Source organism: Pseudopodoces humilis, chromosome 5 (genome assembly GCF_049639895.1).
Source record: "Pseudopodoces humilis isolate 2021_Gansu_Grassland_sample_001 chromosome 5, ASM4963989v1, whole genome shotgun sequence".
Lineage (NCBI taxonomy): Eukaryota > Metazoa > Chordata > Aves > Passeriformes > Paridae > Pseudopodoces > Pseudopodoces humilis.
Genome location: NC_142204.1, coordinates 27,943,308 through 27,966,522, shown reverse-complemented (window position 1 = coordinate 27,966,522; position 23,215 = coordinate 27,943,308). Strand labels below are relative to the sequence as shown.

Below are 23,215 nucleotides of genomic sequence, written 5' to 3'. Positions count from 1 at the left end.
TTCACTGTTCTGTTCAATATTTCAAGTGCAAACGGAACCATAGCTTGTATATAAATTTTATACATAAATTTCTACTGTGGTAGAGCCTTGCCAAAGGGAAGTCTGCAAATGGAGGCAAGGAGGACTTTAAAAGTGTACCTTGTAAAATTTTAAAAAGTTATCTGAAAAAAAACCCATAAGTAAATAAGCTTGGTTTGAAGACTTTCCCACCTGTAGTACTGGGAGACGAGATTATAAGGACCAGAGTTGGTACAGATTCTTGCAGGGGCTATTTTGGACAGGTAGAACAGGATTCTCTTCAGGACAGGGGTGGAAATTACAAACCAAAATCCATTGTGGAAATTCCTCTGATGGAATGAGGAGATTATTTGAACTAAAAAGTTCAAATAAGTTCAAAAGTTCAAAAGCATGTGGCACAAAAGGAAGGATACAATTCTCCCTCCCAGGCAGACGCTTAGCACGGAAGTTGTAGGGCCCCTGGCTGCTGCAGGAGACGCTGACTCTCACAGCACCCCATCAAGCACCTTAGAAAGGAGAGAGAAAGGCCTGGGGTGCTTCACAGGCTGCTGCAATCCTGTTCCTTGCATGGTAAGGCAGAGAGGGAGGGCGAATAAGCTGATGTCTTTAAGCAGCAATTTTTGGGAGATGAGGAATGAGGTCAACTACCTTGTTTGCCAAGCAATGCTACAAGTCAGAGCCCCAGACCAAGTCTGATTCAGGATTCCTCAGCTTTAACTCAGCCAGCCTATTACAATAGATAATTGCTTCCTTATATTTTAACTGACTTTTTTGTTGTCTTCTATTCACAGGTGCACTGGGCAATGAAGGATTATCTGATGGAAATTACTTTGGGTATCTCCAATACACGAACCAGAAATTGATATTAGGAGCTGTGTTGGTTTGTTTCTCCAGAGGGAATCATTCACTCATAGATTTAAGGCTTCTTAGTAAAAAAATGAAAGTGAAGTGGGTTTCAGATATTGAGCAATAAGTCCTATTCTTCCCCCAAACCTTTTCCCCTTCAGTATTCTGTAATAAAGTCTGACATTTTTGCAATTTTGATTGTAGAATTTTCACTCTGAGTTAAATGTACTGTTACTCCTAAGTAGTATCAGTAATGCTTGTGGTTTCATGTCACTACACTAAAATATTTCCCTATCTATAAATAAATTATTCTTGCCCACATTTCCTGAGAAAATGAAGGACCCAAAGAGTAACTTTTTTTTCATAACATTGCATATAAGTATTACCAAAATACAGATGGTTTAAAATGCCTTGCATCTTATTGTGGATTTCTACAATTTTAAACCTTAATTTTCTTAAAATGACTGTATTTCTATCCATTGGCAAATGGGTGGAATTGTTTCTATTAGCAAACAGGATGATTAGTTTAACATAAACATTAGGCTTTAAATAGAAAATTTAATTCACGGTATGTTTGCATTCTGAACATCTATCTAGTTTTTATAGAGCTTGTACTTGCATCAAAAATATTAGTCCCTGAGAAGTAAAACACAAAAAGAGGATATTTGAGTATATAACACCCAACTGAGGATTAGATTGTAGGACAAAACTCAGTTAAGACAGTTAAAGTTTCCATATTGCTTAAAATAGCCATTTAAAGTGCTTGGGATATTAATGCTCCTCCGAAGGTACAGGAAGTGGGCAAAATGTAATTATCCCTGGATCACTTTTCTTCCCTTGCCAAGAAAGGAGATGACTTTCATCTGCAATACCTGAGTCTATGTTTCTGCTTGATTACTAAACCTATAATTGAAACTGCAGTACTTCAAAACCATTAAGTAGAATTTAAATGGACTAGGAGAAATAATAACCTCACTCAATCAGTCTAATTTCAGTTGTTCACACATCACTAAAGCCTATATAATGTAGCATCTTGTTGATCATTGTCTATCTATTTTTAACACAATTTCAAAGTTTTTCTGCTCCCTGTGGATACTAAAATGTCAGCAGAGAATTTAAATAACAAAAGCACTCAACCAAAATGCTAAAATTCTTCTAACCTACCTGTACATCTTGTTATTTAAATTCTCCCACACACTATTGCTGTGCATGTTAACTGTTTCCCCAGTTTCAAATAAAAAGCTGTAGTTCAGGTACCCTGTTCTTTTGATTTAACTTATATTCACGTGAACATGTTTCAAGAATTCATACACATTATACTCTATTACAATGTTTTTTCTTGAATGATTTTGAAGTTTTAATAGCACCTTAAATTTCTCTTGTGCACAAGTCAAAGAGTGAGTCTTCTTGAAAGTTTTGGACTATAAGTCTTAGTCATAAAAACTTTAGCCACTACTTAGTTCACCAAATTTAGCTGAAAATTACATGACTGATTAATTGATACGTGTTCATGATTTCTTGAAACCATAATAGTTTGCACATCCCCACCTGAAAGTATAAGCATAGGAAGAAATTACTAATTTTCCACCAATATAATAGGAGCTCCAAGGACTTTTGCTGAAGTACCATTTTGAGTTAATAATTACAGAACAAGGAAATAATAATTAAATAATTAATTTGCTACTTTCAGAATAAAGGCAGTCTTTTGGTGTGTGCTGAGATATCAGAATTGCTGGCCAAACGTACTTGTTACAAACTTTTGGAAGGCTTAGGCTTATAGCTTAGGTTATAAGAATTACGTGTCCAGACTTGTATGAAAAGCTACTCGCTCAGTTTACGGTCAACAGCTGAGGTGACAGAATTATTTCCGATGGCAAATGAGATATCAAAGAAAATCCTTGCTCTTCTCCAGAAATGTCCTTTTGCTATCCCATAGCGGTCTTTTCCTGGGGTAAATTAATGATGCCTTCCATTAATAACCATTAATATAGCCTGAAAATGTTTTAACAGAACTAAGTAACTATTGCTAATGGAAAGAACTATTAAATGAAGTATCTTCTGTCAACTGACCACATCAAATGCAGTGAATACGTGGCAGTAGTGGTGATTCGTCTTCAAGTCTTTAGTGATGTATGCAAATGTAGAAAGGTCTTCGGGGTCTTGTGCAGCACAGGAAATGTTGCGGATTTCATGTTCAGCAATAATATTCTGTTTAAAAAAAATGTTTTCAATCAATTTAAGAATTAAATTTTAAAGAGCTGTAAAGGGTATGGGTTTAGATTCACGTTTGCACTGATGTACTGTACCAAAGTATTTCAGGAATGTCCTAATAAGAAGAGATTTAATACACCCCATGTGAGATCTTACACAGGTATTTGGAATTTTGACCTTGTCCAACTGCCAATGATCTGGTAGGAGACCATATTTTCTAGAGTCTTCCCTATGAGGCCACTTGTGCTTTGGAGTTTATTCAGGTTCCTTTGACAAAGACATCTTTCCTACCACACAGGACACAGCTTCATAAGATGCTGGTGTAGTGCTTCGAAATAGTATTTATAGATACGTTTCAAAGCACTATATCAGCATCTTATGAAGTTCCTGGGCTTTTGTATAGTGATCAAAATGGGACACTGTTTCAGTCTACTGACAGACAGGATCTGGTAAAACCCAGCAAGCTCAATAGCCAGGTTTTTGCACATGCTATTTGACAAATTTTAGCTATACTTCTTCAGGAGGGAAAAACCATCAGACATCACTTATAATTGAAACTGTGAGATATCCAAAGGATTCCGATTACTAAAATGGTGACTACAGGGGGACCTGGCAGCTTATCTCCACTTACTGACAGCAGCATCCTGTAAGAGAGATGTAGGAAAATGAAACCGTTCATGCACTGAGCCACACTACTTGCAACAGCCAATGTAAGCTATAGCACACTACTGGGAGAGAGGTGGGGCATGTCTGTCCGATGGAACAAAAAAAAGCTGTCTTAAAGCTTTGGAGAAAATTATGAATACTCATTACATAAACTGCTGATATGTAATTACTGTATTCAGGCCAAAGGAACCATGAAGCCAGAGAAGATACAGCAGAGTGGCTTATGACTAGGCCTTGCTTCGGCAACATACACGTTTCAAATGGTTTGCTTAAGGAAAAGAATGATTACTTGAATAGGAATTTACTTAGGGATTAGTTTATATGCTTTCTTGGATTGTAGCTCTGCTGGCTGTAGCTCTGGCATTTCCACAAAAGCCCACAGTGACATATCCTGTTTCAATATGGCATCACTACTGCATCATGGAACTGGTGACACCTGTAATGTCCCAGTTCTTCACAGAGCCACCACTTGCTGCTGCCACAGTGCCATCTGTCCAAGTTAAAACAATCTCTGAGCATATCTGGTTTTCCATCACCCCTCTCTTTTCCTTCCCACCTCTTTTCCTCCAGCTCCCTTTTAAATTTATTTATTTTTAAAATATGTGCAACTAAATTACTTTGGATGCTTTGCCATATCTTCTGTCATTTGCTAAGTGGCAACTTTCCCCCTTGCATGTAGGTGCCAAGTTATTGAAAAGAAGCATTAACATACCTAATTGAAGAAATCATGACTTAGGGAAAATCTTAATAAAAAGGATACTCAATTTCAAATTTCAAATTCAAGTTCAAATGGAAAACCTGAGATAAGGAAACTTTACTGAAGAAAAGAAATAATCCTCTTAAATTGTTGCAGCATACTTGATTGTTTCTGTTTAATGCATTATTCATAGAAATTACAAAACCAGTACTTGTGTTTCAATATATGCCAATTTAAAATGACATGTGTAATCTCTACTCAACAATTACTTTTTATGTTACTTGAAGCATCTTATTTTCTTGGTTCTCAAATTGATAACTTGTACCCTCAATAAAGATTTTGATGAGAATTAGAATTATACCAAAACCAGGGATTTAGATATCCATGGATGGAGCTGTAATGCAGTGTCGTTGATGTAGTGTTGGCAACACTGTTGTTAAGAAAGCAGAAAGAATTCAAGCTTGGAAGGTGTTAAATTCATACGTGAAGTATTTATGCCAAATCATGAGCCACAATGTAATCACCTGAATTTATGCAGCATATGTGAAAAAAGCTCTGCTATATTGAAATTTTTCCAGGTGACTTGGGGTTGATACAGGGATTTGCACTTGAGTCAGAATTCATGGAGATTATTTTAATGTTTTAATTTTAAATCAAGGGAATTTTAGAAAAATACAAATATCAAGTTTGTTTTGAATAACAAAAAGTATACCTAAACTAAATCTTGTGGACAGAAATTGGTAGTGAAATTGAGTTTTTTTCCTAGCTGCTCTAGGATATCCTCTGTGATCTCCTTTCAAAATTAAACATTTTTCAGTGCATGTATTTACTGTGTCCTACTGTCACATTTCAGTAGACAGCGGTCTTATTCTGTACGAAGTAGAAAGCTATGAACCAGCTTCCTCTTCTGGGTACACTCCTCAGGCACTGACAGACACTGTACAGTTGTTCTAAAAATTGTCTTTCAGTTTGGCAAGAGAAACCTCTAGTGCTTCTCAAAAAGTGGTGAAGCTGAAAGTCAGTTCTGGTTCTGCCAAGGAAATACCTTGGAGAGACCAGGTTTTTGCCAAGCAGCCTTCCTTTTGCTTGCCTAACTCATGCCAGGCAATCTCCCTTCTGGCAGAAATCACCCAGAAGTTAGGGTGAGCTGTGAGCCACGAGAAAATTCTGTGAGTCTGCTTTTTTCCTAAGCAGCAATTTCTTTCTGGCCTCACTTGCAAAGAAATGGTGTCATGCCAAGCTTCAAGGCGCCACTGAAATAGCTGTCGTGGAATGAGGTCAGGGCCCCTTCAAGTTTCAGTCACCTGAAACTTTGCCTGCTATGACTGGGAATACAAATTCTTATCTTGGTGGCATAAAGGAAAAGGATGAACAGCCATGAGAGCTGAGTTTTCAAGCACAGAATTGCTAGCTAATTTTGTCAATTAAAACTACGCGTTTGTTGCTAAGTGGTGCCCAGCGCCGTCAACTATAAGCTCATATGGAAGCAGTACAAGTCTGGATAAGCTCTCACCTTAGTGCTAATCTGTTTTGGGTCTTGAAGGGTTTGGGAACAGCATACTGTGGACAGCAACGCTTCTGGGAGAGTTGCAGGCTATTACCTGGTTTTTACAGAAGGGAAAGGCAGTGCAGATTTTGAACTGGAGAGAAAGCAATCTACCACTTGAGAAAAAACATTGGACTGTGGCATATTTAACTCCATCAAATACATCCATTGCACTATTAGGTTTCAGTGGGACCCATCTAGAGTCATCTAATGCAATTTGCCAAACTTCTTTCAGGTTTCCATCTTACATAAGACCCTATGCACTATGCAGAGACACAAGAAGCTCCTCTTGTTCTCCTGGCTTTTTTTTTTGTAAACCTAAGGACATTGCAGTTACATCCTTTATGCTACAGAGGAGATTTAAGAGCTGAAAACAGCATTATCCAAGTTGGAGTCAATAGCATTACAATGTCCTGATCTATGCCCTGCACATCGGAGAACATAAAAGGAATGAGGGCTGTAGAAGCTCAGTTTTAAATCAATGGAAGGAAAAAGGAGCAGACAGGAATCCCTGGTCCCTCTGCTCTGGCAAATATGCCAGACTTGAAACAACAGTAATTCCACCTCAGTTTTTCTTTTAGGCTATTATCTAACTCTAAATATGGCTTCCAAACTCTAGCAGAAGTTCACAAAACTGCTTCCATCCGTCACTTAAAACACAGTTCCAGTCAAACTTAAAACCTGATTGATTTGGCAAGTTTGATGGATACTGGGTTAGGTGTACCTTGTGGGCTGAATGTTCAGCAACACAAAGCTACTATATACATTATTAACCTGGTCAGGTAGCTGGGTTGTCAGATTTATTTTTTATATTGCTTAGTCAGTTTTAGTCACATAACTAAGAAAAGATAATTTCTGTTCATACAAAAGCATCAGGATGGATGGTATTTCCTTGCCATTTTAGACATACAAAGAAGAGAAATGAATGCATTACTTTACTGCTCTTTACAGAGCTTGTACATTTTACTTTGGCTAAACAATAATCCATTGCTCTATCCATCACTGAGTTCTCTGATCTCTTAATTTCTGCTTTTGTGGCTTTGGTCAGTTGGGGTTTTTTAAAGATTTGGGTGCATTCAGAAATGTGAAAAACAAAGCACAGGAGCATTGCCACACGGGAAGATGTGAAAAAAAAATAATAAAAAAAATGGAATAGCAACTATTAAGAAGCTGCTGCAGTTCAGGTAGTTAAATGGCTAGCATCAAGAAAACAGCTCACAGAGATGTTGTGGTATTTGAATGTCTGGAAAGGACATTCAAGGCTTGTGTTTCTTGCTCTTAAAATGGCTGGCCCTGGATAAAACCACATCTTTATTCTTTATTGTGACTTTTTATTTTTTAATTTCCTCAAATTATACTAAGGAGCATATATATAAATATATTCTACATATTTATTGAAGAGGTTTATGACAATTTATGGAACTGTATAGAGAAGAATATGGTAAAGGATTCCACAGAGGCTCCCTTCTGAATGTCTTTTGTGATAAGCTTGCATTTAACAGCAGAATGCTGGACACAGTGTTCTCCAAATAAGCATTAAAGCTGCTTCACTTGTCCTCCAGACTGAGTTTCTGGAGAATGACAATTATATTACATCAATTTTGGGCAAAAGAGGAGAAAAAAAGGGGAGGAATACACAAAGTGCAAATCTGCCCCCTCTCTGGCCTGGCCTTCATAGGTATTACTATTTAGGTGTGAGAAACAAAAGGTAATATTCAGTAATTGCACATACCTTATTTGTGGCATCAATAAATTTGACTCCCTTGTAAGAAACGGACAGGACAATGGTTGGTACTTTCTTCATCTGTTCTGTAGACTTCTGAAATCAAAATGAAGATCTTATTAGAGTTGTCTTGCATTGCAATGACAGTGCTCTTTTTTTCTGATTAAATACCTAAGTTAAACAAATATTTTACTTTTCCTTCAGCCGGCTGTGCTCTGGGTTTATGCTCTCTTGTAGTTACAAAACTTATAAAGCTTTGAGTTTATTGTGAGGATGGTAAAAATTCTCCTTTTTTTCTAGCACAATGGGAATAGAATAAAGTAATTTTTCCAGGCTTAAAAAGACCAGTCATGCAACCAGTGTTCCCCAAAACATATGTTAGGACATCTATCTGCTATAGCCCATCCACTGCTGCCTCCCTCCCCTTCTCCCCCTCTTCCCAGCTGTAAGAATCAACAGCACAGTAATTCCTGTAGTACCATTTCTTTGCTGCAGTTGTTGTTTAGAAATATTTCCCTGTTTCCCCTTCTTTTCAGTTGTATTTGTGACATGAGGTATCCTTGCAGCCTGCTAGGCCTGCCAGTCAATCCGTCAGCCCAGCGCTGGATCTTGTCACCCTGACTGTCTGCACCTCGAGTGCAGCTGCTGCTGGAAGCTGCTTTACACATGAATTAGCACAGAGGCTTATTCTGCATTCCCTCCGTGACAGGTTCTTCTACCTACAGTTCATGCCCTCCTATAAGATTGTTTTTCCTTTTATGCTAGTCTACTTCTGTGTGCAGACAGCAAACGTATTTCCCACTGAACAGACTGGGAAAATGTGTGGGGCAGATTTAAGTTCTCTGCAGAAAAAAATAAAAGTTCTTTAGTTTACAGATTACATTTACTAGAACAACCCCAAACCCAACTGAACAAAACACTCAAATGTGACATAATAGTTTATAACTGATTTGAATTCTTTTAAGGTGGAAGACAATGATGGATGAGACTATTCTATACAAAATTTCTATAGATAAACAGGTAACATTCAGAAAATGCGTATTTATGGGACTATCTGCAAACAATCAGAGTTCAATCAAGTATTTTCCTGAGAGGAAATGAACTATTGACAGTTACAGATAAACATGAAGAAACATCAGCACACAAAAAGAGAGTGTAAACACACTGAAAAGTCTAGAACTAGCGCGTAGGAAGATCATTAAAGCAGCTGAACAAAAGCAGCAATGGTGGCTTTGTATTATTCAAAAAAAAGTCCAAAGAATCAGAGATAGAAACTTGAAAACACAAGCTGTATCTAAAAAAATGTTTGAAAAAATAGGCAATGCTAACACTAGAGAGCAAAATAAACAGAAACTTAAAACAAAAAAACTGCCCTGTAATCATGTCTCTTTATTGGCTCTTGATCCTCCCAGAACCAAACCAGATTCCATTTTTGTCAGCATAAAACTCAAAGCTACAGATCCAGCTATGTTCTGCAATTAGCATCTGTAGTGGTTTAGGTTTGCTAATTTGAGTTTTTGGCAAATGCACTAAATAATGTGGAGAGTTTAGTGCTGGCTAAAATTACTAGTGTATTTACTAGAATTATTTGTTTATTTTTTGTTGTGAGATATGAATTAGAAGGAGGGCAAAATAGACTTAAAATTTAAAGTGTATGAAGAAAACTTTATTAACAGAATTAGAAGAATAATAAGAATTAGAATAAACATTTTAGAACACTTTTCTTCTTCTTGCTCTACTTTTTTTTTTTTTTTAACTGATAATGTAGAGACAATACTTGGGATTTTAAATTAGTTATTACTTTTATAATACTCTTTTATTAGTGTCCATGCCATGCAGGCAGAACCCTCTAATTAAAGTTTCAAGGAGAGCCCCACTCATCCATGTAATAGAGAGGCTTGTTGGATCTCTCCGTATCAAATGACAAGATACTTGAGACAGCAATCAAGTGTCAATTTATCCTGGAGAAAACTTCTTTCACCCAGAATGCTCACCACTTTTAAGAAATGGAAGATTAAATGGTAAAACGCCCTGAAGAATTTTAACAAAGTCTGAAGAAAGAAACAAATCTGATTTGCCTGCCTGTGGACTGAGTGGAGGAAGAACTGGTATCCCTGCCAAAAGTAGAGCAAGCAGCTACCTGTGTGTATGTGTGTGTGTGTGTCACTATAACAGATCTCAAATGAGTCTTTTCATAAAATTCAATTTCAGTGCACAGAAAGCATGGCAGTGACTGTACAGAAGCTGCAGTACATACATCTATCAGAATAACAATCAATAAACCCCGCATTTGCTCAGACTAGACAAAATAGTCACAAATATGACAATATCACTTTAATCATCTGGCAAGGCAGCAATCATCCAACTTTGGTCCTTTCATTTTAGTCCAACAGCTACACACAAGAGAGCTTCCTTTTCCTTTTTGATTTTTGTAATTACCTCCTTCCTTGCCTCCTTAACAGCAGAACTCCTTTTCTCCAATATGCTACACAAACACAGGTACTAAGTTCACATATTTTACTTTTTCAGTATAATTCTCACTGTCTGGTATTTGCCATAAAGGTGAAGCATCCTGTTGGCCAGGCCACATTGTACCAACTACCTCTTTCCTCTAGACCTATAGCTTGTAATTTAATCACCTTCATCTGCTCCACATTCACCTGTTTGTCTTGACCAGACCTGACCTGTAGTATTTAATCAGGGTTGTGAACTGCCAGCAGACTGTCTCTGAGTGAAATAGCTCATCAAGATGCTATTAAATTACAGCTGGCAAATTAGGAAATGAATGAGAGATTGATGGACATTTGTAATTTATTAAGCCAAACCATCTCAGCTATTAAGGAGCACAGGATGTTCATCATCAGCTCGCAAACCATACAAACCCCAGGATTTGTGCAAACGTGTTCTGGAAGACTGCAGTCCAGTGTAGAATTATGATCTGGGGTTCTTGTACAATTCTGCACTTGTACTCCCACTGAAACAAACAGCTGGGCAGTGGAATAACATCCTTTGTTATTATGACAGTGCCATCAAGAAAAACACACAGCTGACTGGCCTGGCTTGACTCTTAGTGATACAGTAACTGAGGTCCACCAGATGATTATTATTTCCAAGCAGTTTCCAGACTTCAACAGTTTTGAGTTGTCATGGTGAGCTCACACTATTTTCTTGTTCCTTTCTTTTTAATGAAGGAGTTGTCTGCCAGAATGTGTAACATGTGAATTCAGAGGTACAGTAGGAATACCTTTTGCTCAGGCACTGCAGGTGCTTTGGCTCTGAATTCTAGGATGCTGAGATGAAGCCCCACAGCTTTCTTGGTCAGACATTTCACACCTTTGTGCAGGCCAACTCTGCAGGGCATCTCTGCCCATGTCTGTGCCCAGAATCTGAGAAGAAGGTGGGACACAGGAGTCAGTATTCCCTTTACTTGGGCTTTTCAGGTTCTGGTACCAACTCCATGAGGACACAATGAGATGACAAAATATTCTTGTCCATCTGGTGTCTCTATGGGAAGCATATGGACTTGAGCCAAAGTTATGGGAGCCACAGCTGAAGGCTGGCTTTGGATGTCATGTGCTTGCTGACATATGGTCTCATGCTCCAAGGCATGTTCATACCATAGTAGCAGGATTAAATTTCATCTCACAAAGAAGCAATCATAGTGACAGGACACTGTCTTTGGGCAAGTGCTCACTAGCCTGGAACTGGTCATAGTTCCTATGAACTCCACTGTTTGTGACTGTAACTGGCTCTTAATTTCAGTGTGCTTCTTTAGGAAAATCACCTGGGTGAACAGCAAGCCTATTCCAGGCTCCTTGCCAGTGCCTGCTGCTGATCAGCTGGTCACCTACGTCAGGACAGATGTGCATGCCCCATCTCTGTGGGTGCACTGCTCCTGCAGACTGGAGTGCTCCACAGTCTGCACTGCCAGAGTGGCTGAGCTTTGGTCCCACCTCTGAAATCCTTACTGCCAGACAGGTAGGTGACTACGTGAAAGCAGGCCGTGTATAATTCAAGAGCCATAAAACAGGCTTGTGTGCATACACAGGAAGAGAGAAGGAAGTGTCACCATTCTAAATCTAATATGACTTATGTGCAGCTTCCCCAGACTTCTCAAAAGACACAGAGCATCCCTCTCTTCAGAACAAGGAACATTGGGAGTACCAGTCTTGTCTGTATTTTGATGCAGCTGCTCCAGTGAAGCTGCTTCATCCCCTCAGCACCCACAATGCAGATCAGCCCAGTGGAAGAAGGTCAAAGGTACTTTCTGCAGTTATCTGATTACTACAGTGACTGCTTTTTACAATAAAAGTCTGAACTTAAGACTATTCTGAGTTTGTATCTGAACCCACTGCTGCCATTATGTAGGACAGTGCCAAAATCCTGCTTAGGCTTGGACAGCTCTGCTACCAATTTCTCCTTTTGAAATGGATCATAAGGAGATGCAAGGGCAGTGGTGCCAGAGAGAGCAAGAGAAGAAGTGCAATCTTGCTTCTCATCTTGTTCATGGATTTTCTTTAGTTCCACTGGAAAAAAATCACTCTCATATCCAGAGTCTAAACTCATTTTCATATTATAGTAGTACTATAAATTGTTGTAAGTAGGTAAAGCATTTCCACTTGCATACTGATTTTGAGTTCAAGGCTGTGCAGAACTTCTGCCAGACATTTATTTAGAATATAAACTAAAATACAACTTTGAGATCCACCCTGTCAGCATGCCTAACAAATCAATGTAATTAACAATGGCTTAAGAGGCAGAGGACTTGATAAATAATATAAACTAGCAATTTATTTTTAAAAAGCAAATACAAAACCTGCAACCCTGAAGGGCATTTAACCTTCTCAGGACAGGATTGTACCTCCATACCTTATTCTGTGCAGAACTGAGAGCACTAATTCAACACCTTTGAATGCTGCTGCAGTGTACAAACCATGGCATCTCTAAGCACACACCCACACACACAAAGCAGCTGAATAAGAAATTCAGAAACACACATAAAATGGTGTCCAAGTAAGATGCTAACTAATTCCCTTGATATACTGTAGCACATGATACAATGCAACCCCCTCTGAAAATCTTTCATCTCAGTTATTTATTTCCTGACAAGAGGAAATGGAATGCACTGGTACTTCTACTTTGCCATGTTGACCACTTCAATGTACTTATACATGCATTTATAACTAGATTACTGAGCTTTGATACAGTGGCCAAAATAAAAACAGGTTCACTTTTAGGTTTATATGTAATTCTATTTAATATTGCAAATACAAAGTAAAGAAGCATTCAGCTATGACAACTCACTAACAACCTTATACATAAATAAATTCCAAGTAAAAGTTTATGAGCCTGTAAAATCTTAATTCTTTACCTTGGCTTTCTACTTTTGCAAATGAATCTTCAGTCCTATATTGATTTTTAATATCTGTATGAACACTGTAGCTGGCAATTCTCCTATTCAATTATGTACTGGAATCCACTTCATTATAAGAATCTGAACTTTTTCCCAAACTGGTAGCAACTATTAATTTTAAATGGCATCAGAATGCACATTTCAAAACGTGTTCATACCGCCTACTATCATACCCGTAAGTCTGCTATTTATTTAAGGCTCATGAAACTTCACTAAATAGCTCACTGAAATCTCAATTGGAAGGGAACCAGAAGAATAATTGAATCCAACTCCTCGCTCTACAGAGGGCAACCTCTGAGAGTCTCACCCTGTGCCTGAGAGCATTGTGCAGACGCTCCCCGAGCTCTGTCAGGCTGGTGCTGTGACCACTGCCCTGGGGAGCCTGTTCAGTGCCCAAACACCCTCTGGGGGAAGAACCTGTTTCTAATACCCAACCTAAACCTCTCCTGACACAATTTCAGGCCATTCCCTTGTGTCCTGTCACAAGGGTCACCACAGAGATCAGTGCCTGCCCCTCCTCTTCCCATCATGAGGAAGTTGTAACTACAATGAGGTCTCCCCTCAGTTTCCTCTTCTCCAGGCTGAATAGATCAAGTGTCCTCAGCTTCTGCTCATAAGGCTTCCCCTCAAGGCCCTTCAGCATTCTCATGGCCCTCTTTTGGACACTCTCTATTCGCTTTATTTCCTTCTTAAAATGCGGTGCCCAAAACTGCACACAGGACTCAAGGTGAGGCTGCACCAGCAGAGTCTAAAGTGGGACAATCACCTCCCTTGCCCAGCTGGGGAAGAGGAGAGTGAGTGAATCACTTTGACAAGATCATGCATGAGATGAAATTGAAATAAAAAGCTTAAGTCCATGTTGGACTTAAGTTAGTTGTGAAGCCAATTTGCCTTTTAAAAAATATTTACATAGAATTATACAATCTGACTTTTAACAAATACTAACTTCTCTCAGTCCAAAAGGTTTAAAAATGCATTACTGACATAATTTAACACTTCTTGGAATAAAACTACATCTGCAATCCTTGTGGAACATAACTCTTTACTGCTCTACAATTAGTGGATCATCCAAGCTACATCATTAATATGAACATTGCATTTGGGGTGCACCTGTAAAGCACTTAGTTGGGAGTGAGATGTTTTTCTTCTTTTGCAATATCTCTAAACATTCCTCTGCATTCCTCCTGCCCCTTAGATTCCTTTCAGCCAAAATTCAAGGATTTAAAATCCTCTGAACACATGGTACAGTATGATGTGGATATGCATAGAGACTGAATGTCTGTAAGATCTTCCACCACTACTTATTTTTTTCCTTTTGAGTAATACTCATGTGTTTGTTCCACTGCAGACCCTCTGAAAGCAGTGGCCACACAAGAGAGAGGCAGAGCTGCAAGTCCCAAGAGAGCAGAGACTGAAGAATCTAAATCCCAAAATAGTGTTTGAAATGGTATTTGCCTAGGGAATTTCACTAGAGGCATATGCAGACTTCTACACTTCTACTTTTGGAAGAAAAATGAAATGGAGATTGAAAAGTAAGAAGGGATTTAGTAAAAACAAGGAGATTGCCATCTAAATTCAGTTTCTTCTTTACATAAGAAATGAAAGGAAGAAGAAAGGCCCCAGATGCTGCCTGTTTTCAGTGAGTCAACTCTGCTTCACCTTCCTCTCCAGAGATAAGAGAACCAGATTTTGTAGCAACTCCAACTTTGACATTTTAGTCTGTTCTGCTTTGTGAACAGAATTGTATTGCTGGTTCCTCAGAACTTTGACCTGAAATTTAAGAACCTATTCCTAACAAGAAAATATTTAAGAAAGAAATATAATAGTCAGGAAGGTGGCAGGATCCAAGAACCAAATTTAAGTTCCCTTCTGCTGCAGTAAATATTTGACTGGTTTAGACTGTTCAGCTGGTGTATGCAACATCAGTGATTTAACACTGCTGCAAAGAAAGAGTCTCCCTTGTTGCTGTAAGTATAAAACCATCCCTTTCCCACCTGGTCAAGGAATTCTGATGTGTAAATGCCAAATCAAGTTTTCTGTAGAGAACAAGTCTCTTTCTAGCTCAAATTTAACTCATGCCTTTATTTTGATGCAAACATGTCTTATTCTCCCTTCACGCTCCTATGATAATTGTGATGAAGGCAGCAATCTGATCAGAAACACAACTTACAGTATTTCCCATTTCACACTGAAAATGATGGAAGTTCTTAACTTCTTGAAGGCATCTCTCAAATATAAATAATAAATCCATTCTGGCCAGGACAGCAAGCCCATAGTTTAATCTCCAAGTAGGAAAGGTCAGTTTACAGCAAGTTGGGATGGAGATAAGGAGACAGTGCTGTCCACTAGAGAGGGAGTTTGTGAGAGAAAATAGCTGGAAACAAATAAGAAACCGTAAAACATAAAGGAGTGCAAATATATGAATAGAAAAGTGAAGTTCTTGACAAATATCCATAATTTTGGGCGGCTGCAGTTTGGATGGGGGGGAAAAAAGCATGTATAACCTTGACCCCAGCACTGAGCTCCAGCTATTGCCTCTGCATGATTTTTCCCAAACAAATCCATCATCTGCCCTGCTAGAGCACACTGCTGCACAATGCTGAGAAGCAGAGTGGATTGCCAAGAAGAGTTATTAAGGTAAAGGTTCCCAGGGTTTTTTTGTTTGTTTTATTATTATTATTGGTGATTTTTTTTACATTATAGAGGATTTAGGATCTCCTTTCACTTTTAAGCTATAAGGAGGCAGTTGCAAGCCTCTCTGTGGAGAGCCACAAGGGATATCCACACGAAACTTCCCTTGAGAACCAAAACCATCAATTGCAATAATTGAAAACTGTGGGAGCATCTACAACTAACAGTGAGAGATCTGCAGTCAGCAAACATGTCATTTTTGTTGTTTCTCTGTATTTATAAACGATTAAGGAAGATCAAGATCTTTTTTTCACTGATACGCTTCTTTCATCCTTGTGCACCTGCTGACTGAAAAACATCCAGTGAATGTCAACACTTTTGAGAGCAGCATTAGGCTAAAGATGGAGAATCAAAAGCTACATTGACAGAAAAATTAGGTACCTAATTTTCATACATTCTTCAAAAAAACATTATGTGGCTGAGTCCAGAAAGATTAAAAAAATTGTGGGGAGTGACCTCAACCTGGTACAAGTTTACATGTGACATATCGTCCCCCATACCCAAAATTTTTCAGATTGCAGCAGGCTATAGTTTTGCAATATGTACATGGAATAACAAATAAAATTATAGAATAAAAAAAAATGTTGTTCTATCACAATAGTACAACCCTATGTAAAGGTCTTGCTGACTCTAGAGACACTAGACAAGTGTAAAGAATTCAGTACCTGAGAGCCAGACAAATAAATATCTAACTTTTAACTTCTTTTTCTTGTAAGTGAAATGTACCTTTCAGTACATTTAAAGTAAAATGTAACTATAACAGAAACCAGCTTCAATGACAACCCAAGGTTACTTAAATACAATAATGAACATCACAGCAAAATTTCAGTATGACTTTGGACAACCTGGACTCCCAATTCACCGACAACTTTCAGGAGACATCCAGAGGGAGAAAGTTTTGGAAAATATACATTTTTCTCACTGGGAAACAGGCTAACATAATAATTTGTTCCCATTAAGTCAAAGGTTTTTGCTTTTGACTTGAATAGGAACATGATTAAAAGGACTACATAGAAAGAATAGATGAAATCCTGATTAAAAACTCTTTTATTCAAATATCTTTGCAATCAAAACCCCTCAAACCATAAAATAAACACTCTCACAGAAATATTGTTTCAAATGAGAATGTAAAAAGGAAATGTACATAAACCCCACCACTGTATTATATAAGTGTCCTGCATGGCACTATAGAAAACTAGTGCAACTGCACTATTTATATAGGAAATGTGTATTTTAAATTAAATCTGTTTTTAAACACTTAGTTTTTCAGTTGTATAAGTTTAATTGGCCAAAGTTATTACTTACAGAAATATATATTAAAATGCCTATAAATTATTCAGAGTGCCTGTTTTGATGTAATGCCTCCTAGTTCAGTCAGAAAACTTACTGAAGCTGTCATATGCTACTATGGTGCCAAATTCTGCCCTAATTTCTGCATGGGCATGAGCCTAAAGAATTGAACTTCTAAGCCTGACAGTTTCAAAACTGGATTGGAAGATGGTGTGCTTGCAGCCTCAATTAATTCCCCAGAACACGTGTATGTGATTGTAGATCCCTCTGTGTCAAATTGTTGGGGTTTTTTTCAGAGGAGTTTAAGCCCAGGTAAGGAATGATTAGCATGTAATTAGCTGAAAAGCCTCAGATCTTCAGGCAATCTAGTAATTGTGAATTACTGCCTGCCCTTAGCTAGAAGAGCTTGTACGGAAGTCTGTGTGCTGCACACATGTAACCAGCAGGAAATGGTTGTCTGATTGCATGAATTTTACACATCTTCCAGCTTTCTGATCTGAATGGCACATCTTGTGCTCAGAGACATCTTCCATAAGAGATGTATGATACAGAGAAGAAAAGATTTTGCTCATTCATCGAGGTAATTGTACACATTTGGTACATTAGCAAACAATTATATTCTTCATTAATTGATCATGCCAGACCATGTTCACCATGGCTGTGAACAGGTGTATTCTTATTACAACTACTGTAGGGAATAAATCAGGCTATGTATGGCCTGTTTTCAGTTTCCAGCAGACAATGTTTCTTGGAGATAGACTACTGTAATTTTCTACAAACCAGTATCAGGCAAAAGAGTCACAGGAAAAGATATTCTTAACAGTCTGAAGGAAACCTAGTTGATTTTTCACCATCAGATGAAATTGAGTTAGACCTCATTTTCACCCTTTTTACTTGATAAAAACTCATAATTAAAAGAAATACTCATGTGAGTAAAATTATCCAAATTATCACATGATGAGTATGTGACTGATGGATTAGACTGTATGTAAAAACCAATGTGTTTGGTAACATGTTATATACTTACTACTATGCATTTAACATTGAAAATTCAATCTAAATTATCATACAAAAGCTATAAATTCTGTTTATAAAACAATTGGATATAGGCATGCTTAAATTGTGTGGAAGGTACTTTGAAACATACTCAAAGATTCATGAGAGAACATAACACATACATTTGGGGTTTTTTGTTAGATACAACATGTAAAATAAAAATTTATCTTTATATTTTGGTATTACTTCAAATTAAGATATAAGACAGAATAGATTTCCTATTGAACATCAATGAAAAAGAAAGGAAAGGAAATGGGTACATTACAAAAGCAAAAGGGTACAGTACAAGGAATCACAGATTGATGTTATTTAATACTATTATAACAGAGAAAGGAGTAGGTTTAGAAACTTACCCTCATCTTTGCACATGCATCCTGTGTTGACTCTGTGCCTCTCAACTCTTTTACCAGCATAGAACCTAAATACTAGAACAAAAATCCATTGAACTTAAATTAAGTGAAATTCCAGAACTGACAAACATCTGCAGAAATGCACCAAAAAGGCTTTAAAATACGTAGTGGTAGCAATCAATTTCTTAACATATTGCTTTAGATATTTTTACTCTGCAGTTCTTTGACAAATCATTTAAACCAATGTGTTAATCAACCCATGAAACAAGAATGCACAGCAACAAGTGTATTGAATCAGCTGGAGTTCTTTGAAACAATATCTGAAAGCCTTCTAGCTTATCATTTTAGTTACAGAAACAATGAACAAATTCTACAGATTCCATCTTAAAAAAGCCATTTGATTATAAAATGGAGAATTTGCTTTTTTTAGCTGCCATCTGCCAAACTCCTATTGTTATGTGTGCAATCACGTGGATAAGAAGGCCAGCAGTGATCTTAACCTCTGTGTACTCAATCTGTAGCTAATTTACGTGCAAATAGCAGAGCCCGATGTCAGCAAAGAAAGACAATTAATCTGTATTAAAACTAGCTTAAACCATTATTTCTTCCTAAGGAAAGGCTGACTCTGAACTATTATTTTGGAGCCTTTAGTGATCTGGAGGAGGGCTGTGTGAGAGGAAGCAGCAGGGTGCTGTGTCCTGGCTCAGCTCGCTGGAAACCACTGTGCCCTCAGAGGAGCCTGCTCATCTGCAAGGGTAACAAGGCAGGCAGTGCCTCAGTGACACAGCTCCTGTGCTACAGGCTCTCCCTCACGGTGTCACTTGGTGGCACACCCAGTTTGAGCCCTCCTGCACCCTGCCAGCAGCCTCTGCTCCTCTGAGGTCTCAGGACCCCACCTGAGAACACCGTGTTCGAATGGCGCTGCTCCTCCAGGGATGGGGCTGGCTGCATCATCCCTGCCATTCCCACTTAGCAGTGAGGGGTCTTCTGGCTAACTGGGCTGTACCAAAGCCTCACCACGCTCAACATTTCTCCTGTAGATGCTACAGGTGTGCCTATCTGTTGGTGTGCATGTGTTCTTAGAGCTCTGTGGGATATTTCTGAATTTCTATGTGATGTCACTCGTGAGTCTGGCTTAACTGAGCAGAGAGCATAGCAAGGCTCCCCTCACCTGCTCTTCCCCAGGCACAGAGAAGTCTCTCTCTCTCTGCATTCTCACTGCAGCGCAAGGCCACAGCTTCTCCTAAGTCTCCTGTCCTAAGTGAGCAATTTGGGAGCTGCAGATGAGTCGTGCCACTGGGACAATATGGTGAAAAGGCTGCAGGAGGAGAGAAAGCACTGTGGGCAGGAGCCTCTTTCTGGAGGGTGCTGCAGCCCAACTCTGCTGACCCATCTCACTCTACCAGACTGATTCCTCTTGGAAACAGCTTAAGCTGACCCAACCAGATGGTGAACCAGCTTCAGCTTAGACAAGAACGTATCAAAAAGAACTTCAGTTACAGATGAATGCGAGCTGGAACTGAACAGAGTGTACTGGTTCAGTTCTCTGGTCTCCTGACCAAAACTGAGATTTTCTTTAAAGCCTTCAGTTTACACTGTGTACTGCAGGAGTCTCTGACCTGCAAGAAAATGCATAAATATTTCAGTGTAGACAGTAGCCAACACAGCAATTAGTGAGAAACACTTTATAGGGTATTATAAATGGGCCAGTGAGCAACATCAGCACTACCAGATAAGCACAAGCATAAAGGGATGAATGAAGGGCATTCCTAGAGGACTGCAGATGTGAAAGATTCATAAACCGAGCAGCTGTGAGTCCAGCTGGGGGCTCGATGGTGACGTGAATAGGGCTTTGGGCATTAATTTGATGGGACAGTTTGATATTGCCCTTGAAGAAAAACAACAAATTTAAAGCAAGCTCTGAAATTAGAAGAGTAAACAAAAACATATTGAATTGAACCATGTTTTTCTCTGAATCCTGCTGTCTGACACGTTTGGAATTTTTAGCCTTCTCTGGGCAGGTTGCAATTAATGTCGTAATTTTTTTTATTTGGTTGGTTCAATGGTTGGGTGTTTTTTGTTTTGCTTTGGAGGTTGGTTTTTCTTTTGCCTCATTTTTTTATAGACTAGAGTAAAACAAATTGTTTTTTCCTTGAAAGCTACCAGCCGGTCACGCACCAGGGTTTTTGCTTATGGCAGAAGAGGAAGAAAGAAAAGAGAAGGACAGCTCCTGTCCCATCTGCACAGCAGCAAAAACCCTCAGCTGAAGGCACTCAGCAATGCTTCCCAAGCTGGACTGTAGAATAGACAAACAAATCACAGTAGTACCATCCAATTTAGTTGTCAGAAAAATCTGAAACTCTAGGAGGAAGTTTTGCTTCCTTTTGACTTGCTGTGCTTTTGGAAAAATTCCTTCTCAAACACCAATGGCATGTGGTAGCAATCCAGAGAACATCCCACAGTTTAACTGACTGACAGAGCGGCATAGAGTGAAAGCTACTCCAATTATAACTTACAAGCCAGGGTTTTTACTCTGTAAGGCTGAGGTCAAAAGAGCTCAAGGAGCTGAAACAAAGTGGTGACGTATGGTCCTTAGGAAAGGAAGGTCTTTCCTTAATCACACTAACTTAGATATTCCTGGTCATTCCAACTTAATTTCTTAAATGATCCATCTTCCAATCTACTACAAAGGTTACATTAGATTATGAATTTATTGCTGGATCATGCAAAAAGAGAAAAGGCATCCAAGATAAATGTGTTCACTCCACTGAAAACTATGAGAAATGTTTAAAGAATTAGGAGTTGCTAACCTTCCTTTTCAATCTGGGGTGAGCAAGAAGGTTTAGAATAGGAGAACAAGACTGAGATCAGGTGAGATGGTCCTTGACTGTAACTTTCTGAGGAAGGCAGAGGTTCTAATTACTGACCAGGGATAATCACTGCATGCATGGCAATTTTTAAGCCCATGAGGGTCTGATAGAAAATACAGTTTTGCTCTAGAAAGACAGGTCTGTAGCACCCCTTCTGCTCCTCCTCAGTGGGAGCCAGGCTCTGTCTCACCTGCATTTAGTCTCTAATTCCTACCTTCCCAGATATGATTTAAATCCCATCCAGAAACCTCCAACTGTTCCCCAAAATGAAGCAGTATTTAGTGAACAGAACATTATCCTAAAAAGCACCAAAGATTCAAGCCCCTTCAGGTGAAGAGGATCTCAACCCCACATCCTGGACCAGTAGTGAGCCCCCAGCTACTATCCTAAAGTCACTGCAACTACTGAGCCTCTTTCCTTTGAACCATAAGCCAGCCTTCCTTCATAAGGCGGTCGCCTCCAGAGAGGACACACAGTGAGCTTCAGCAGCTTCAACAATGCATTCCAGCAAAGTCAGAAGGGGAAATTCAAACATTTTAAAAGTGGGCTGATGTGCCTCTTCAGCTCCCCAGAAGCTCCAGTCCCCTCCTGCTGTTGGCATGGAACTCAAGATTTCAGAAAACTGTTTTTCATCGGGAAAAAAAAAGCCTTCCACTGACTTTCTGTACTGCAGGGGGCTTTTCTCTCCTCCACAAGCATTTATAACAGCTGAAGACTAATTGTCTTTAGTTTAGTTTATTTAAATCTTTAGAGAAGCTCCTGGGATGGGAAGTGGTAATCACCTGCAGCCACATGGAGGTAAAAATAAGTATGCCCTGCCCTGATGGAACTGACTGCTACTGGTACTACAAGTAGCCATCAGTTTGGGAGAGGTCTGAATGTGCCCTTGTCCCATGGATGGAAAACACTCAGGACCCTCATCTCCTTTTTCTCATTTTCCTTTCCCAAAAACACATATATAAAGTTCAGGTGAGGCAACATTTAACTTTAACTGCTGTGCACAGATCATTAAGGTAGGTATAAGGATCCCATATCATGTTTTATTATTCTTTCAGAGACATGTAATTTTTAAGAGATGAAAAGTAGGGGTTCTTGCTCTCACTGTCACTTCAACAACACTTAGCCACTTACTCAGTGCCCGTTCTCTAACATTAATGCCACATGGACTGCAATATATCACACAATTCATAGCAAAAAAATACTGTGCATCCTTGTTTTTCATTTATTACAATTACTATATTTCAGAAGTAGGAACCTGTCTCCAAAAGTGACTGAAAAAGTATTATAAATGAAAGTAAAAGACAACAGCCTATCAAAATCCAAGTTTAATATATCAATCCCAAATCAAACCACTAAATTTATCAACACTTACAAATGCTTTATAATCGCATGACTGGAAGATGAGTTTCTCTGGATGATGTTGCCAATATTGTACAGGCGTTGATGCTGTGGCTTCATTTGGAGGTCTCAAGGTAATTGAAGGCTCTCCCCAGTCTCCTGTCTGAAAATCACAGTTGTTCAAGATGTAAGAGTACGTGCAGGCAAATTCACTATAAAGTAGCCCTCCACTGTTGTGCTCAATTAACAAGGATTTATTTTCTACACATAGAGCCATGTTACTAAAATAAGGGAACACAACTCCTACAACATTTTTCATGATTTAATTTATAATCCAAAGTCATCTACTGTAGTGTTTAATGAGGCTTTAATTAAATCTCTTTGCTTTGAGAATAAAATCATTAGACACCGGAAATGTTCCCTAAAAATAAGTGTTTACAATACATATATGAGGATGAGAGCACTTGAAAAAAATCATGAGATGCATGAAAATGCCTTTC

The 23,215-nt window shown here is 38.7% G+C and overlaps 1 protein-coding gene across 7 annotated transcripts in view; it reads right to left on the bottom strand.

Moving 5' to 3' along the window:
* Window positions 1-23,215, bottom strand: part of ANKS1B (ankyrin repeat and sterile alpha motif domain containing 1B) — a 412,516-nt gene that overhangs the window by 5,589 nt on the left and 383,712 nt on the right. For 6 of the 7 annotated variants that reach the window (XM_088055377.1, XM_088055378.1, XM_088055379.1 and 3 more), the window contains 4 exons: window positions 22,750-22,878; window positions 18,511-18,582; window positions 7,717-7,803; window positions 2,935-3,072 (listed from right to left, as the gene is read on the bottom strand). In XM_088055377.1, the coding sequence (XP_087911503.1) occupies window positions 2,935-3,072; window positions 7,717-7,803; window positions 18,511-18,582; window positions 22,750-22,878 (426 nt within the window). The remainder of the gene's footprint in view (window positions 1-2,934; window positions 3,073-7,716; window positions 7,804-18,510; window positions 18,583-22,749; window positions 22,879-23,215) is intronic. The other variant, XM_088055381.1, reaches the window with a different exon arrangement.